General features: G+C 41.9%; 1 protein-coding gene across 3 annotated transcripts in view; it reads right to left on the reverse strand.

The window, feature by feature from the left end:
- CEP89 (centrosomal protein 89) overlaps positions 1–19,437 on the reverse strand; it is a 75,460-nt gene that overhangs the window by 41,905 nt on the left and 14,118 nt on the right. For 2 of the 3 annotated variants that reach the window (XM_061172670.1, XM_061172672.1), the window contains exons 5-9: positions 12,058–12,160; positions 9,394–9,422; positions 7,314–7,356; positions 4,847–5,065; positions 3,365–3,510 (exon numbers count right to left, since the gene is read on the reverse strand). In XM_061172670.1, coding sequence (XP_061028653.1) covers positions 3,365–3,510; positions 4,847–5,065; positions 7,314–7,356; positions 9,394–9,422; positions 12,058–12,160 — 540 coding nt within the window. The remainder of the gene's footprint in view (positions 1–3,364; positions 3,511–4,846; positions 5,066–7,313; positions 7,357–9,393; positions 9,423–12,057; positions 12,161–19,437) is intronic. The other variant, XM_061172671.1, reaches the window with a different exon arrangement.

Here is a 19,437-nt window from a genome sequence, read left to right on the forward strand (position 1 = left end):
TACGTATAAGTGGACCCATGCAGTTCAAACCCATGTTGTTTAAGGGTCAACTATACTGTTGAATTCAGTTTGCTAATATTTTGCTGAGGATTTTTGTATCTCTGTTTATCAGGGACATTGGCCTACAATTTTCTTGGAGTGTTCTTGTCTGGCTTTGGCATTAGGGTAATGCTGTTCTCATAAAATGAGTTTAGCAGTGTCTCTTCCTCTTCAATTCTTTAGAAGAGTTTGAGAAGGGTTGGTATTAATTCTTGGTATGATTTCAAACAATCAGCTTAGTTCATTGATCTTTTCTATTTTTTATTTAATTTACTTCTGCTCTGATCTTTGTTATTTCCTTCCTTCTATTAACTTTGGGCTTCGTTTGTTCTTTTTCTAGTTACTTGAGGTATAAAGTTAGGTTGTTTACTTGAGATCTTTCTTGTCTCTTAGTGTAGGTGTTCATTACTATGAACTTCCCTCTTGGAATTGCTTTTGCTGTATCCCATAAGTTTTGGTATGTTGTTTCCATTTTCATTTGTCTCAAGATATTTTCTGATTTCTTCTTTGATCCACTGGTTGATCAGAGTAGCATGTTGTTTAATGTCCACATATTTGTTAATTTTCCAGTTTCCTTCTTTTAATTGATGTCTAGTTTTGCACTATTGTGGTCAGAAAAGATGCTTGATATGATTTCAATCCTTTTAAATTTATTAAGACTTGTTTTGTGGCCTAATATATGATCTATCCTGGAGAATGTTACATGTGTGCTTGGAGAAGAATGTGTATTGTGTTGCTTTTGGATGCAATGTTCTGTATACACATGGTCTGATGTATCATTTAAGGCCAATGTTTCCTTACTGATTATCTGTCTGGATGATCTATCCATTAATAAAAGTGGGGTATTAAAGTCGCCTACTATTATTGTATGACTGTCTGTTTTTCTCTTTAGGTCTGTTAATATTTGCTTCATATTTTTAGGTGTGCCTATGTTGGGTGCACAAATATTTACAAATGTTATATTCTCTTATTGGAGTGACCTCTTTATCCTCTTATAATAACCTTTGTCTCTTATTACAGTCTTTGTCTTAAAGTCTATTTTGTCTAAGTAAAGCCAATCCACCTTTCTTTTGGCTTCCATTTGCATGGAGTACATTTTTCCATCCCTTCACTTTCAGTCTGTTTATGTCTTTACATCTGAAGTGAGTCTCTTGTAAGCAGCACGTACGTGGGTCTTGCTTTTTTATCCATTCAACCACTCTATGTGTTTTGATTGGAGAATTTTAGTCCATTTATATTTAATTATTGTTAGGTATGGACTTATTGCCATTTTGTCCACTGTTCCCTGGCTTTCTGTAACTCCTTTTGGTTCCTTTCTTCTCTTGCTCTCTTCAGTGTGATTTCATGATTTTCTACAGTGTTATGCGTAGATTCCTTTGTCTTTACTTTCTGTGTATCTACTATAGGTTTCTGCTTTGTGGTTACTATGAGGCTTACATAAAACAACTTATAACCATCTATTTTAAGTTGATAACTTAAGTTTGAATGAATTCCAAAACTACATTTTTTATTCTCTCCCCATTTTATGTTTCATTTTTTATTCTCTCCCCATTTTATGTTTATGATGTTGCCATTTACATCTTTTTATCTTGTATATTAATTAACAAATTATTGTAGTTATATTTTTACTATCTTTGTCTTTTAACCTTCATACTAGATTTATAAGTGATTAACCCACCAACTTTACAACAACAGATTATCTTTAATTTTACTATATATTTACCAGTGAAATTTTTAATTTCATGTTTTCCTGTTACTAATTAGTGCCCTTGTATTTCAGCTTAAAGAAAGTCCTTTAGGGGCTTCCCTGGTGGCGCAGTGGTTGAGAGTCTGCCTGCCGATGCATGGGACACGGGTTCGAGCACTGGTCCGGGAAGATCCCACATGCCGCAGAGCAACTAAGCCCGTGCGCCACAACTACTGAGCCTGCGCGTCTGGAGCCGTGCTCTGCAAAGAGAGGCCGCGACAGTGAGAGGCCCGCGCACCGCGATGAAGAGTGGCCCCCGCTCGCCACAACTGGAGAAGGCCCTCGCACAGAAACGAAGAACCAACACAGCCAAAAATAAATAAATAAATAAATTTAAATGCAATTTCTTTAAAAAAAAAAGAAAGTCCTTTAACGTTTCTTGTAAGGCTGGTCTGGTGGTGATTAACTCCTGCTTTTGCATGTCCTGAAAACTCTTTACCTCTACTCCAATTCTAAAGGACAACTTCGCTGGGTAATATATTCTTGGTTGAATATATTGTGCTACTCCCTTCTGGTCTGCAGTTTCTGCTGAAAAATCTGCTGATAGATCTTATGAGGGTTTCCTTGTATGTAACATGTTTTTCTCTTGCTGCTTTTAAGATTGTCTCCTTGTTTTAACTTTTGACAATTTAATTATAATGTGTTTTGATGTGGGTGTCTTTGGATTCATCTTCTTTAGAACTCTCTGGGCTTTCTGGATTGAGATGTCTATTTCTTTCCCCAGGGAACTTTTCAGCATTATTTCTTTAAATGAGCTTTATGCCCCTTTCTCTCTTTCCCCTCTGGGACCTCTGTAATCCACTTGATGGCATTCCTTAAGCTATCTTCACTCTTTTTCATTCTTTTTACTCTTCTGTTTGGATGAATTCCACTGCCCTGTCTTCAAGCTCACTGATCCTTTCTCACACTTGCTCTAGTCTGCTGTTGAACCCCTCTATTGAATTTTTCACCTCAAGTATTATATTCTTCTGCTCTATGATTTCTCTTTGGTACTTTTTTAATATTTTTTATCTCTTCGTTGAAATTCTCACTTTGTTCATGCTTTCCTGACCTTGCTGAGCATCTTTATGACTGTTATTTTAAACTCTCTATTGAGTAAATCACTTATCTGGATTTCATTAAGATCAGTTTCTGGAGATTTATCTTGTTCTCTTCTTTAGAACATATTCTCTTTTTTCTTCATTTTCCTTTACTCTCTGTGTTGGTTTCTGTGCATTAGAAAAAACAGCCACCTCTCCTGTCTTGACAGAGTGGTCTTGTATAGGAGATGAGTCTCATCGATCAGCCTGGCCCAAGCTCCTGGTTGCCTCTCAAACTCTGTGATTGTCCAAGTTGCTGTCTTTATTCTTAGTGGTTCCCAGTAGTTGGGGATGTACCAAGACCCATCAGAGAAAGGGAGGGAGGGAGGGAAGGAGGGAGGGAGGGAGAAAATAGAAAGGTGCTCAGAAAGACTCTACTTTGGATGTATCTTTTTTTATACCAAATTATAATAAATATGAGCCCTTTAGAATTGGAAACCAATTCAACAGGAAAGGCTAAAATATCAGAAAACTGATTTTTCTTAATAGGAAACATTACCTCTTCCTTGGATAAATGCCTGAATTTTGTTTGATATCTACTCAGTTCTACATTCAAACAATGAACAGTCGTTTTCAATCCGTCATTTTCATCCACCAGTTCTTGAGCTTGTTTTCTTAGATAATGTAATTCAGGTGCAGCGACTACTGAAAAAAATAAATTCAATATTATACCATAAGAACTTACTTCAAATTTATCAAGATTTTATATAAATTGCTGATTGTCCTTCTTTCCCTTTTAGGCTCACAAAGGCAGTGAATGACAGATATATAGATATAAATGAATAAAAGTTACTAAGTTTTTTTAACATTGAATAGTCAACAGTGTTTTGGAAGTTTCACATGAAAGTTTTTGCATGTACAATTAAGGTAAAATAAAAATTTTAGGTTGAAAAAAAGTCGTTTCAGATGATATACAAATATGTTCCTTGAAAATTATATAGAATAAATGGAGAATTTATTACAACTAATAACTTTCCCACATAATAGTAATGTCTTATTAGAAAACGTAATAGAAAATAGATCCCCCAAATAATAGCACAAATAATATAAAGTATCTAGAAATGTGCCTAAGACAAGAAATATGCAGGGTCTGTATAAAGAAAACTACAACATCTTTCTTAAGGCCATAATATTAGACTTATATAAATAGATAAATATACAGAGAAAACATTGAAAACAGTGACTATTTATATGACCTTAGCATTATTATTATTATTTTTTTAGCTCTGCCACGCAGCACATGGGATCCTAGTTCCCAGACCAGAGATTGAACCTGCCCCCACCACACAGTGGAAGTGTGGAGTCTTAACCTCCAGGGAAGTCCCTGATCTTAGCATTAAAAAGAACTTGACACCAATGGCATAGGTCATAACAGAAAAATATCCTATACATTTAGCTGAATTATCAACAAACTGAGAAAATATTACATACATGACAAAGGTCTAAAATCCTTAATATGTAAAGAGCTCCTACAAATCAACAGAAAAGATCAAAACATCTCAATTTAAAATGGGAAAACTTATAAAAGAGAAAGAAAATGACCCACAAAGATAATGAAAAAAATATTCAACTTCATCAATAATAAAATAAATATATTAAACTAAAATGGGATTCTTTTTTTTTTTTTAACCTATCAAATTCGCAAGGAAAATACAATCCTCATCATTGGTAAGTATGTGGTGAAAGAGCCACTTTTATATGCTGCTCATGGGGATAAAAACTGATATGGAACATAGGTACAATACTATGCTAAGAATCAAAAGAAGTATTGGAATTTTAGCATAATAATCATGACACAGCAGAAGAAATCAAATTTCAACAAGTATAAGGATATTAATGAAAGACCTTAAAATCATAACAAAATATCAAGAACATTAATATCAACAAATACTGTAACATAAAATAGTAACTTTCAAAATAAATAAGAAAATTTGAATTCCTGTTTGTTCCTTTAATAAAAGAACTGTGTAGTTGTCCCCACCTTCCTGAGAGGATGCTTTCTCAACTTCTTTCAGCTTTCTATTTTCTTTTTCCATCCTTTTAAGTTTTAACTGTAGTTCTTTCATTGTTTTTTTTATTATGTTAAGTTCAAGAGTAAGGGTTTGATTTGCATTGTTTAGATGCAAATTTTCTTCTTTTAATTCCTCGAACTTTTCTTTGGTTATTTCTATATGTCTTCGATGTGTTCTACCATTTACATCTAAAAAGGCACAGGAAAAAAGTTTTAAAATATTAATTGATATTTACAATTCTACATCAAAATTACAGGAGACTATTTCAAAAACCACATGAGCAACTCTTCATGTCAGTGCCTGCAAAGAGAATGGCCTATACAGCAAAGAGTGCATGGTCTGTTGAGACTACAGTGAGCAACAGGAAGAGGGATGACAGAGGGGGAGGCAGGAGCCGGTGGAGGCTCTATACTATTGTACATAGTATTGTACATATCATAATATGCAGAGTGGGGAGGTTGTATCCTGCAGGCCACCAGGAGCCAGAAAGCCTTTCAGGCAGAAGTATGGAAAGAAGAGGCTCTACTCTCAGATGAATCCCTGAGGCCAGCAGTGAAGAAACTGAACAGGAAGGAGGCCTAGCCCAGAGGCAGGGAGACCAGTCAGGAGACTCCTAGAGTAGGGATGGAGAGGAAAGGACATGAGAGAAGGATTCAGGGGTGAAAACTCAGCAGGGCTCAAGAACTCACTGGGTGTGGACAGTGAGGGGGGGCAAATCAAGGATGAGTACCAAGCACCTGTGGTTTGGAAGACATCTAGCCAGACAAAGGACACAAGCATGGCAGGGGAAGGGAAGCTCAGGCTAGGACACGGGCCCGAAGCTCTGAAGGCAGCCTCAGCTGGAGAGACTGAGGAGCCACCAGCATGTGGGCATACCTGAAGGCACCAGGGTGAGAAAAAAACCAGAGACCATGAAGGATTTTAGGAAGGAGTAGCAAGAAAGATGGAGGAAAGCAGAGAGCGATGTCCCACAGGGAGATCAAAGGAGGTGAGGACTACAATGGGCTCCCAGCCCGGGCAGAGCCTCTGTGTGCAGATGTGCAGACAAGGGCGGGAATGCTGGTGGCTCCAGACAGCCTCCCCTGACCTCTGACACACACATCCCCAACCCCTAGAACATGAAAGGAAAGTCTAAGAAATGAGTAACTCCACAGCTACACTGAAAACAAGAGGCGAGCCACCAGGAATCCTGGAAAGAAGACATTTGAGATTAGATTGAAGATGGAAGCTGCAGCCTAAAATATGCCAGGAGAGGTCAGCCACAGGAGGTGGGAGTGCTTCCAGGGATGTGCTTTGCCCTGGCAGGTAGTGGGGACACAAAGTGACCTAGAAAGGGCTGATGAGGTATCCAGTTAATGTGCCAGACGGGATCAGTAATGGTTCAAGCCCCCTGGGCCAGGTAGTACAGACAGGCTCTGAGGACAGAGGCAGGCAGGCACTGGGGCTGGGGAAACTCAGGAAGAGGGACCCCCAAACCCCCTGGCTGACCACACACCCTGTCTGTCCCTGTCAGTCACTGGAGACAGGCTGTACGCCTGACAGCCCACTGGTTTCCCCCTCTGAGCAGCCTGCAGTAATCAGATACAGCATCCCCAGGCAGACCAACAGGGACTCCCAAGGACCAAGGTGAACACATCACCAAGAACCATGTGAGCTAAGAGAAGCACCAAGATCAAGTAACAGAGGACAGAGTTGGCTGCCCAACAACTATAAGATTTTTGAATGAGTGTAGTTAAGATTCCAGAGAGATGTTTGTCAATACTTAATAGAAATCACAGAAACAAACAGTTTCATTCGCAATACAAATTCAAAGGATGGGCTGAGCAGCAGAGTACATACAATGAAGAATGAACCTGTGGGCTAGACATGAGAGCGCCAGCAATATCCCAGAATACAGCACCAAAAACACCGAGATAGAAAGGGTGAAAACAAAGCCAATCAGACATGGAGGATAGACAAAAGCCTTGATTCCTGATAGGATTTTCAGACTAGCAATGTGAGGCTTAACAGGAAAAAATTACAAAATCCACCTTGAAAGCTAATGAGGCTCCCCAAACTGTAGAGGGGATAGCACCCCAGAAAGTATCTCTAGACCCCTCAGCTCTGTCTCTAGCCCCTGAGCAGAGCCCCCGTTTGCATACACCCCCCTCCCAGTGTCTGCCTATATCCCACAGGTCCACTCCCCTCCCCAGGATCTGAGCACATCCCATGGGGACACATATCCATCATCCAACGTGTGAACGTTTGGACTCTCTCTTTTAAGGCAAAGATGGAAATTCAACAAACTGCCTCCTCTTCCCAATTTTGATAATGGGACAGAAGCAACAACCTTTACAGGAAAAAAAAAAAAGTGATCTTTATTTTATGTGAGATTATTCTGGGTATTCGCTAGAACAATCAGTTTTTCAGTCACAATGAAATTCAAAAGGCAAATACCTGGAGAGGGTGGAGGTTTTCCATACAATGGTGGTTTTTCATCCTAGGGAAGAAAAAACATGAGAGTAATGAATTAAGAGTCTCAGCATCTTCTAAAAGTGGATTGGCACAAGCAGGTAGGTCATCGTATATCAAATATTTAAGTACTTTTTTCCCCCTTCATTTTGGCTCTTGTAGTTGCTAGTTTGTTTTAGCTTTAGAAGCTTTAATATTCACTGTTTCTTTTAAACGAACCAAAACCTTAAGGGTTTTCCCCTCTTGGCAGGTTCTCTGAGCAGCAAGGGAAGTCCTGCTTTCTTCCTGCCTTTTTGTCCATGAGTTCAGTGTCTTTTTTTTTTTTTTAATTGAAGTCTAGGTGATTTACAATATTGTGTTAGCTTCAGGTGTATAGCAAAGTGGTTCAGTTATACATATATATATTTTTCCAATTCTTTCCCATTATAGGTTATTATAAGATACTGAATACAATTCCCTGTGCTATACAGTATATCCTAGTTGCTTATCTATTTTATACATAGTAGTGTGTATCTATTAATCTCATACTCCTAATTTATCCCTCCCCCCCATCCCCTTTGGTAACTATATGTTTGTTTTCTATATCTGTAAGCCTATTTCTGTTTTGTAAATAAGTTCATTTGTATTATTTTTTAGATTCCACATATAAGTGATATCATATAATATTTGTCTTTGTCTGGCTTACTTCACTCAGTATGATAATCTCTAGGTCCATCCATGTTGCTGCAAATGGCATTTCATTCTTTTTTATGGTTGAGTAATATTCCATTTTGTGTGTGTGTGTGTGTGTGTGTGTGTGTGTGTGTGTACACCACATCTTCTTTATCCATTCATCTGTTGATGGGCACTTAGGTTGCTTCCATGTCTTGGCTATTGTAAATAGTGCTGCATATGAACACAGTATCTTTGCAAATCAGAGTTTTCTCCAGATATATGCCCAGGAGTGGGATTGCTGGATCATATGGCAACTCTATTTTAGTTTTTTGAGGAACCTCTATACTGTTGTCCATAGTGGCTGTACCGACTTACATTCCCACCAACAGTGTAGGAGGGTTGCCTTTTCTCCACAATTTATTATTGGTAGTCAGTCACTGTGTTTACATGCAGGTCCCATGAGTGACAGGTCATCAGTTCACATTCTAAAGCATGTGATATGACTGTAGGTGCTGAGCAGAGATGCACAAAGCAAACTCCAACTGGCCTTTTCTCCTTGGGATATGCAAAAAGACCCCATAAGCTTCAGAGAAGCACGTTTTCAAAGCACTGAGAAAAGAATACAACATCCTCCTTTTCAAGCCAAAACTTAAAGGGAAGTCTTTGAACTTTTGTTCATTTTTCTACTACACATCAGTCTGATATTAAGTTTCTAATTTCTGCTGAAAAAGTAGATAAGGTTATAAATTAACTCTACTGAGAAGTCTTTAATTTTTAAACTCCTTTGACATTGCAGAATTAAAAACTTAAGTAGAACTACTTCCATGCCTGCAAACTGGTTATTGTCTATTCATTCTACAAAGGAAAATGTAAATGTAAGTGATTTCTAATCCCTCAATACATTACATTCATTTTAAACTATGCAAAACATGAGTTTCTTCATGTTTTAAAACTTTATTTTAAAAAACATTCAATGGAAAAGAACTCTTAATGGAAGTTTTTTTCCCCACAAATCACAAAAGTTGTTTTGAAATTATGGTGGAAATTCTATTAATTGAGAAAATCAGTTTTTAAAAAACATCCTTGGGCTTCCCTGGTGGCACAGTGGTTAAGAATCCGCCTGCCAATGCAGGGGACATAGGTTCGAGCCCTGGTCCGGGAAGATCCCACATGCCTCAGAGCAACTAAGCCCATGCACCACAACTACTGAAGCCCGCGTGCCTAGAGCCCGTGCTCGGCAACAAGAGAAGCCACGGCAATGAAATGTCCGCGCACCACAACAAAGAGTAGCCCCCACTCTCCACAACTAGAGAAAGCCCGCGTGCAGCAACGAAGACCCAACGCAGCCAAAAATAAATAAATAAAATAAATAAATTAAAAACACACACACACACACAAAACCAATCCTTACCTTTAAATTCAGAATAGAATGTTTACCATCTGATTAAAAAAAGAGAGAGAAAACTTTGTAAAGCAGAGAAAGACATCTGACACCTCAGAGGAGTACAATCTTAGGAGCTCACCTTCTGCAGATGGGCTACGCCAGGCCCGGGCGGGCAGCCTTCCCAAGGTCACATGAGAAGCGGGTCCAGAGCCAGGCAGGAGCCCAACTCGGAGCTGCTCATCTCTCCCCGCTGCTCATTCCTGAGCACCTTCAGCGGCTCACATGATTGCAGAACCAAGGCCAAACTCCTCAGCGCGACTCTGAGCCTTCCCCACCTTCCCAGCACTCCCCCTCCCAGAGCTCTCTACCCGCCCCACCGCCACTCCCCCCATGGGCTGAGGCTGATGCCTCCCCACCTACAGTAGCGGTCCACTCGGTCAGATGCCGGAGCCTCGACCAAAGGATGTCAGGGTCCGAGCTTCTTGGCCGGGTACTGCTAGGGCGCAGAGTGGCACCTCAGGCTGACAGAGTTTGAGGCTTTAGCCTTTAGACAATAATTATCAGCTAGCATTTACGGAGGATGCTGTGCTTCACACATATGACTAAATTTAATCCTTATAAATTTAATCCTTATAATAACCTGATGAGAGGTGCACTCAAACTGAGTAGAAGTGGGGTTAAGGAACTCACCAAGCCTCTCGCCACCTGGAAGTGACAGAACCAAAGCACTAAAAACCAGTGTTTCTGATGTGTTGCCTAAGGATCACTCACATCAGACTCTCCAAAGAGCTTGTTAAAAATACAGACCCTCTGGGGCTCCAGCCCAGAGTCACTGACTCAGAATTTGGGGCTGGTGTGGGGCTTTTTCACAAGTGTCCAGGGGCTTTTAATGCCCATCACAAACCAAAAACTACGGTAGGAGCTGAACTCTCTCCCAACCACCACCTGTGTTCCCAGTTCAACACCACCTGGGTTACCAAGTGCGCCAGTTACCACACTGCCTTTCAGCTCCAACCCCACCTTTATCGCTGGCTTGTGTTACTGCAGCAGCGCTACCTTGCCAGGTGGCGCAATAATAAACTTCATCAGTAGAGGGTGCAGAAGAGACACTGGAGGAGGAAGGGGCTTGTGTTCCTCATTCCAGAAGGCTGTCTCCGCCCCTCTCTCTTTCCCTGCGTTCCTCTTTTTCTCTCCCCGCGTTCCTCTTTTTCTCTCCCCTCTCCTCCTTTCTTCCCTCTTTCTAGGTGGCCAGCAGCACTTCCCCATGGGTGGCTTCTCCTGGAATTCCCCTGGAGAAGGCAGCTTTCCAGCGAGTTCTGTTAGCAACACACCTCGGCTAACTTCTCCACCCGCCAGTGGGCCACAGCTGCACCCTCTCCAATGTCTGCATTGGAGATTCTCGAAATGTTTCTTCTCTTGGGGGCTCTCTGTTAACTAAAGAGGGAGCAGCTGTTCCCTCTATCTGCTCTTCCTGCATTCTTTAGATTTCTCTCTACCCCTGAGTAGGCAATCCTGTTATAGTCAATAATTCTTTACATTAAACTTTCCTTTTTCAAATCACCATGTACACTCTGTCTCCTGATTGGATTCTGACTGATATATAACACATCAGGCCACAGACAACACAGACATTAGAAAGTGGATGGACATGTATGAACACAGAGATATTCAGGATGTGTTATGATTTTTTAAAAAAGCCAGGTAATAAAATAGCATGCATTTTATTCACAGACGCATTCGAAGTTGTTAAAATTGTACTCTACGGGAGTACAATTATGTGTGTTTAACCTCCTATATTTCTGCATTTCAGTTTTGTTTTTTTTTTACAGTGAGAAAGTATTAATTCTGTAATTTAAAAAGAGATATACTTTTTACTTGAATTGAACATACACATGGATTTCCCACAGGGATAAAATATGCTGGCCTAATCAACTGGCATTTTCTGGCGCAGGTATTAGTAGGCTGGCCTTCTGTTTATCAATCAGTCCCCTTGTGAACTGACTTATATGAAAGTCTTCTTGAGCCTAAGCAACTCTGAGGGTCCTGATAAAGCAGTGACTGGTGCCCACTGTATGCCAGGCTCTCCTTCTCACTTCTCAAACATAAGCCACCTCTTAGGAAACGGAAAACTACCTTTGTTATTTAACGCGCTGAATTCTCTCACTGTGCCAAGTGAAATGTACAAGGATGCGCTATTACAAAGTTGTATTATAAACATGTCCATGCACTCTTTCATCCAAAACACCTGTAGTGACAGCCTGCCATGGGCCAGGACCCTGATCCAGGCTCTGGAGCTAGCCTGGTGAACAAGATAGACAAGCTCACTCGCTCATCCTGGGGAGACCACTGGGTACCCGCCCCTCACAGCGCTAGACGTGGGGCGCAGAGAGGAAGGAGCGTGTGGAGCTTCAGAGCCTGAGCCCTGACCCTCCACCCCAGGGGGCCTCTCACGGCTGACGGAACCGACAAAACGGACTCCAGTGTGAGGGCCTCATGCTTTAAAGACAACCTAACACCCAGGCAATCAACTATTTTCACTGTAACCCAGTGAAAACAAAACTCAGGGATATTCCCACTTAAAATCATGGAACCACAGTATGAAGGTGCAAGGGCTACATGTTCCCGCAAGTTAACCAATATATATTGCCACAAAATGCTTTTTTATATTAAATTAAAAAAATTTTTTTTTACCTTTTTCTTGTGTAAGCTCTGGTGGAACAGGTGAGCCTGGAAACCCATCTTGTTCAGAAATATTTTCCTCATCTTCACTGTCTACCCCATGTGACGATGGAACCTTTTTGTTACAAAAGACAAAGGAACAACCAACTATGTGATAAGTGCTTCTGTATCAAATTTCTTCCCAAAAAACCCAAACGTCTTATTCCATACCTTCTCCACTGCTCCCTCCTCTCTAAGACATAAAAGGACCACACCTGGCAGGGCTGGATGAAATCTCGGGTCCCTCAGGAGAAGCCCAGTGGCAAAGGCAATGCCGTCCAAATTATGCTTAAGCCATTGAGAACTTCACAGCCACCCCTACCCCCCCGCCCCCAATGCTACCTTGGCAGCTTGCCTTCCCCATTCCCGCCAGGGACCAACTCAGGAAAAGGGGCTGCCTCTGGCCTGCTCTGCATAGCACCCAGTACCACCTTGCCTTGGTACTGATGCTGTGTATTCATCTCTGCATGGGACAAGACCTGCTGATGAGCCCTGTGAGAACCCTCATCCAGGCAACTGTTTGGGATCGAGGTCCATTATGTTCGCTGGCTGTGAGTCCACTGTGAATGCTTCCTGATGGAATGGAACTCTCCCCTCTGCTGTCTGTGAGCATCTTCTACGTAGGTATCATGAATGGTGGCAGGGCTGCAGAGCTGCCCCTCACAGACCTGTGGGCCATGACTGGGACCTCCCCTGATGAACAGGAGACCACCCCACTGGCAGGGCTCTGGGAGGTGGGGACAGAGGCTGCCCAAGGGGAAGAGCAGTGAACCATGTCTTGTACAATAAGCTGTGACTGGTGCTCCCTGGCTGGCTTCCCTTCTGCTATCCTGAATAGTATCTTGCGTATGTGATCAGCTTGGCTTAGCTGTGCTGTGCTGCAGGCCGTGGAAGGGTCATCCCCATGGCTGGCAGGGAGGGGGCAGAACTCACCGGCAAGATGCCCAAGAGAAGGGGCATTTCAGAGCCAAAAGCTAAGGCTAGGCCCACCAGGCTCTGGGTACAGGGCTCCAGGGCGACCCAGCTCGGAGCAGCAGAAAGGTGTCCCACTCTACTCATCATTTGAAGGGATTAAAAAGAAATGACCTCTTAGGTTTTGTCTCCTAGGAACCCATCTGCCTTGTTCACCCTGTCAAAGATGTATTACGCTACTCACTTTTATCAAGGAAATACGAAACTGCTAGGGGCTTCCCTGGTGGCGCAGAGGTTAAGAATCCACCTGCCAATGCAGGGGACGTGGGTTCGAGCCCTGGATCAGGAAGATCCCACATGTTGCGGAGCAACTAAGTGTGCACCACAACTACTGAGCCTGCGAGCCACAACTACTGAGCCCGCGTGCCACAACTACTGAAGCCTGTGTGCCTAGAGCCCATGCTCTGCAACAAGAGAAGCCACTGCAATGAGAAGCCTGTGCACCGCAATGAAGAGTAGCCCCTGCTCGCTGCAACTAGAGAAAGCCCGCGCGCAGCAACAAAGACGCAACGCAGCCAAAAATAAATAAGTAAAATAAATAAACTAAAAAAAAAAAAGAAAATGCTAAAGATACCCTATTATGGAAAATAATGTTTGGCAGCATCTACTAGCACTAAGACTGATCGTACATATGCCCTATGACCATACATATATCACTCATCAGTATATATGAGCGGTATAGACCCACCAGAAATATACATATATACACACAAATGTTCATAGCAGCACTATTCCTAAAAGCCCCAATCTGGAAACAACCAAATATTCATCATCAGTAAAATGAATAACTAATTGGATGTTATAATTGTACAACTGGATATTATACAGCAATAAGAATGAACCAACAACTGCTACACACAATGACAGAAGACTCTCAAAAACTCCAAAGAATACGTACTGTATGATTAAAGTCATAGAATCCTCAGAATAGGCAAAACTAACCTATGGTGATTTTCTAAGATCTAGTCTACTCTTGGAGTCAGGGCAATGGTTAACTCTTGGGGGAGTAGTGAGTCCTCTCGGTCACAGAGGAGGACTTCTGGGGTCCTAGTAGTGTTCTTCTTTTTCTTTTAATCTGGATGGGGGCTACTTTGTAAAAATTCACTCAGTTGTACACTTATGGCTTATATGCCTTCTGTGTATATTTAATACATCGATAAATAAGCCTAAAGAATTTGTGGCAATATTCTAAAAACACTCTAATTTAAAAGTTTTAATTTAAAACATTTTTTAAACTATTACATACTTCTGAGTATGAAAATCACCTGGTTACTAAAACAAAAATTGTTTGGGTACTGAAGGAAGGGAGGAAGAAGCCAGCCAACTCAGCCACAGTGCTGCCATCAGGGATGCCAGGAGTGGCCTTTCCCTCATCCGTCTGCAGCCCTGGCCTAAGCTCCTTCATCCTCCTCCTGGTTAGGACACTAACTCAGATTTTAAAGGGTAAAATGTACATGCTAGAATTTACAGGGTAATTATCAGAAAAGAAAACAAGCCAGTATAATTTGCAAACTAGTAGAGGGAAAGAAATAGAACTAAAAAAATCATCAATCCAAAAGAATGGAAGAGGAAAAAAGATACAGAGTAATAGGACAAGTAGGAAAAATAAAGATGGCAGATTTAAACTCAAATATATCCATATAATACGTTAAACATAAAAGAACCAAATAGTCCAGTAAAAAGACAAAGGAAGAGTTTGTCAAACTTGGTTAACAAAAACTATATGCTGCATTGAATTGTAAACATTAAATGGATGAACAGTATGTATGTGAATTATATCTCAGTAAACTTAAAAAAAAAAAAACAACTAGATGCTATTTACAAGACACAGCTAAACATAGGGATATAGAAAGGTTAAAATTAAAGGATGGATTGGGAATTCCCTGGAGATCCAGTGGTTAGGACTTGGTGCTCTCACTGCCGGGGCTGCGTGGCACGGCCAAAAAAAATTAAAGGTTGGAAAAAAATAGACCACGCAAACATTAAACAAAAGAAAGATGGAGGGGACTTCCCTGGTGGCACAGTGGTTAAGAATCCGCCTGCCAATGCAGGGGACACGGGTTCCAGCCCTGGTCTGGGAAGATCCCACATGCCAAGGAGCAACTAAGCCCATGCGCCACAACTACTGAACCTGCGCTCTAGAGCCTGTGAGACACAACTACTGAAGCCCATGCGCCTAGAGACCGTGCTCTGCAACAAGAGAAGCCACCACAGCGAGAAGTCCGTGCACCACAACAAAGAGTAGCGCCCGCTCCCTGCAACTAGAGAAAGCCCACGCGCAGCAACGAAGACCCAACGCAGCCAAAAATAAATTTAAAAATTAATTAATTAAGAAAAAGAAAGAAAGATGGAGAATGTCAGATGAAATAGACATTATGGCAAAAAACCTCTTTAGAGATAGAGAGGTTCACTTCATAGTGACAAACTGTTAAATTTACCAGGAAGATATAATTTTAAATTTGTACACACCAAAAAATGTAGTCAGATGCAAAATAATACACGTTCTATGATTCCATGAATATAAAGCTCAAAAATATGCAAAGCTAATCTGTGACATCTTCTCTTACTTGGAGGTGAAAGCAAGATATTGGAAAACCTGGCAACATAGCAAAAAAGCTGCAGTGTCTAGGTTCCTGTGACTGTGGGGCGAGCCAACTGTAAGAGCCGGCGGTGATTAACCCTGAGGACGCACAGGGTGCAGCCCCAAACGGCACTGGCACCTTCCCAGATGCCCCACCTCAGATCGATGATGCCAACCTAAGAACCCCAGCCCAAAGGGACAGATACTAGTGGTGCAGCAACGGAAGGGTTCACTTAGCTCCACCTCAGGGTAAAGTCCAGGCGAGAGTGTGGTCAGATTGTGCAGTGGACCAAGGACTGACTCTGGGAGGGGCAGTTTTGATTTGTGGGGTAGAGGGACCGCGCGGGCCTGCACTGGGACCTTTGTAAGTCCGACAGCATGCTGGACCTCACCTGGTTTGGCACGTTATGGTAAGTGAAATAAGCGTTTGTGAATCCACGCCTCCTCACCGCTGCATGGAGGAGACCCCACCGCTGGAAGATGGCAGGGCTCACTCACTCTTGGTGGCTTCTGCAAATTGGCTGGAGTGACAGCTTGGTGCCTGACTTGAGATCCTGGCCTTCTACTGCCACCAACGCGGGTCCAGCTCATGCAGAGGTGCTTGCATTGGTAGAGCAGAGTCAATGGTCTACACGTGCATACACTAACCGTGGACATTCCTATCCGCACAGCGATGTGTATGTGTAAATGTGGACAGGGAGACTGCAGGCACCGCAGCCCACCCGGCAGTCAGTGCCCCGCTTCTACCTTGCTGAGAGAACCCTGATTTTGTTCAGTGCAAGTGGGTTCAGCCCATAGTAATAGTAACCCTCTTCCCCTTAGCCAGTAATTGGCCAAGGGACGGGCATGTGACCAATGAGCCTCCTGCTGGGAGGCTCCCAGGAAAAAATGTTCCCCGTAATCAACACAGCGCAGCCTGAAGGACCTTGCCCTGCTTCCTCCTTTCTGCAGGAAGAAACGCTGCATTTGGTGGCCTCAAAGAGCAAGCCAAGAGTATCTCAGGTGCCAGTCTTTGACAGGCAGCTGAAACAATTTGGAATCTCCTACCTTTTGATTTTGTTATGTGAGAGTTAAAGGTCTATAATTTGAACCTTTTGTTTGCCTATTTGATTATTTGTAGCCAAGAAAATGATATAGACATCAAAGTGACCGCAGAGGCTTGTCCTGGAGAGAAGAGGAGGGATGGAACGGCAGGGTTTCAGGGCAGTGTTTGCTCTACATGCAGTATCAAACGTTTGTATAAGACATGGGGATTCATGTATACTTGTGTAACAGAAAGAAAATTTTAAAGAAATTAAAAATTAAAAACTGTGGAGAGAGAAGGGGGACATTCCTAATCCTCAACCACAGCAGCAAAAGATTCCCTACTACTCCTTGGCCTCCAGAAGCTTCTAGAGATAACTGGTTAACCCCTGCATGAATGATTCCTCTCTGGATCCAAGGACATGGCAGACATTCAAATATCCATTTGTTGGCAGTTGGCTGGATGAATAAATGAACAAATGAATGAATATATGATATTTTATGACAAGGTGTTCTGCAAATCCACAAACACAACAAGAGCAAGAATGTGTGACAGAGGAGCTTCAGTAACATCCTATCGGTGACTTCTTGAAAATGGTAGCAGGCAATTAGACTACACTCTCCTCCCTTAAAACCTGTTGAAATCAATTGAAAGAATGAAAAGAAAAAAAGCAAGCAAGCTTAGTCAATGGTCAGAAAACAGCTACCAAACCTATGAAATGTGGAAGAGAGGGAGAATACCAGGAGCCGCCAAACTTCCTCAGACGTCAGGTATGCAGGTGCTCCGACAGTCACAAACTGTCACGGTTGCAAAGGTCCACAGTGATCCTCTGACGGGTGCACTGAGAGCAAGGATGTGATGGTCCCAGGAGATGTACAGTAACTCCCACAGGGCAGAAGGGAGGGCAGGCGAAGCTAAAGGGAGACACTTGGGAGAGCCCACCTTTGCCATCCAGAATCCAGCTCTATACTCTCAAAGAAGTTAAAGACAGCACAGTCTGACATGAGGAACCCAAAGAAGAGATCCAGGAGATCAGGTAAAGTGATAAGGCAACAGAAAGATGTGTGAAGTAAATCAGCAGAACTCACAAAAACAAAAGGCAAAATAAAACCAATACAGAGGTAAAAGCTATACGAGAAGCCATAAAACATAGTGACAAAGTGCTGAGAGAGATGAGGATAGACAGAGTAAATCACACAAAGTGAAGCTGCAAAGAAAATGGAGGGACAAGGGATTACAGAAAATATAATAGACATGGAAGACAAAGGATATCCAACAAATGCATAACTAGTGTTCCCAATGGAGAATACAATGAACGGATGATGAAATCAGTCAAAGATAAAATAAAAGAGGGGAGGAAATATTCCCTGAAAATAAAAAAGGGAGATGAAAATCTATGTCTGCAGAATTAAATTATATGCACTAAGTTTCAGGAAAAAAGGACAGAAAATAATAAACACCACGATTAATCCTGGTGATATTACCGAACTTCAAAAGATAAAGAATGAACCTACAAAGGTATCAGGCAGAAAAATCAAGTGACCTCAAAGGGGAGAAGAAAGGCCTTAACTCGTTCTTTGCTGTCACTCTCAGCAGTCCTCTCAGAAAAGGTTATGTGGTCTCATGCCACCGTGTACCCTTCCTTTAATTAATTATTAATTGTGTGACTACGGACTCTGTCTTATACTGATTCTCCAGCACCTAGCACAATACCTAGTACTCAATCAGATGCTCAACAAGTAAGTGTTGAATTATTTACCTACCCAAAGACAGTTTCCTCCCTAACACAGTCCTTTATAGGATGAAGAAGCTGAGGCACAGAGACATTATCAGACTTCCCAAGTCACACAACTGGGAAGTAGAGAAGCTGGGACTTGGACTCAGGTCTCTGTCCGTGGCGTTGCTCTTTCCACTGGGCCCTAGTGTTGTGGGAACTGACCACACATTCACCCACCCCACTTCCCTTGCAGCCTTACTTTTGGGTGGCACCAACAAGACAACTGCTGAAAACAAGACTTGCTTTCCATTTGTTAGGCCATTTCTGAGTGGGTGCACACCTCCCATGAAGATGTTTGCCCAAACTACCCTGAAACACAGAGAGAGGCATGAGGTAGAGACTTATATCCAAATTGCCTGATGTGGGTTGGTCTGTTTCCTTATCTTACTAGTTTCGATAAAAAAGAATAAAATAGTAAATTATTTACCTGAGATTATAGAATATCTATAGTAAAAATAAGGAGGGCAATTTTACTTTTTTTTTTTAAATTAAAACATACCCCATTGGCAGTATCTCCTTCAGAGCTAGTGCCATCTAGTGATTAAACAGCAGTTTTACATGCTCCACACGTCTATTCTTTTCAAAGATATGTATTTTAATCATATAATAAATTTAAGACTACTGGCTCAGTTTCAAAAAAAAAGCTCTAAGTCTAAGAAATATTCTTGATAGGCACAAGGATTGTAAACACCAATTTAAATTCTAAACAGGGAAAACTGGTTGCCCTGATCTGAATCCTGCCTCTGCCACTGGGTGGTTGGTTGGATGATCTTGGGCAAGTTATTTATCCTGTTTCTTCACACACTTACCGCCAGGGGTGTGAAGTAAACGAAATGGCACGTGTGAGCTGCCTAGCAAATATCAAATGCTCAGAAAAGGTCAATGTGTCTTCCTCCCCCTATTGTACTAATTGTAAGGCTGTGGGAAACTGAAATCCCTTTCCAGCTTAAGGGCCCCTTCATTCATGCCATCTGCAACCGGCCAGGACAATGTCCAGGT

The sequence above is a fragment of the Eubalaena glacialis genome, chromosome 18, assembly GCF_028564815.1.
Source record: "Eubalaena glacialis isolate mEubGla1 chromosome 18, mEubGla1.1.hap2.+ XY, whole genome shotgun sequence".
Classification (NCBI taxonomy): domain Eukaryota; kingdom Metazoa; phylum Chordata; class Mammalia; order Artiodactyla; family Balaenidae; genus Eubalaena; species Eubalaena glacialis.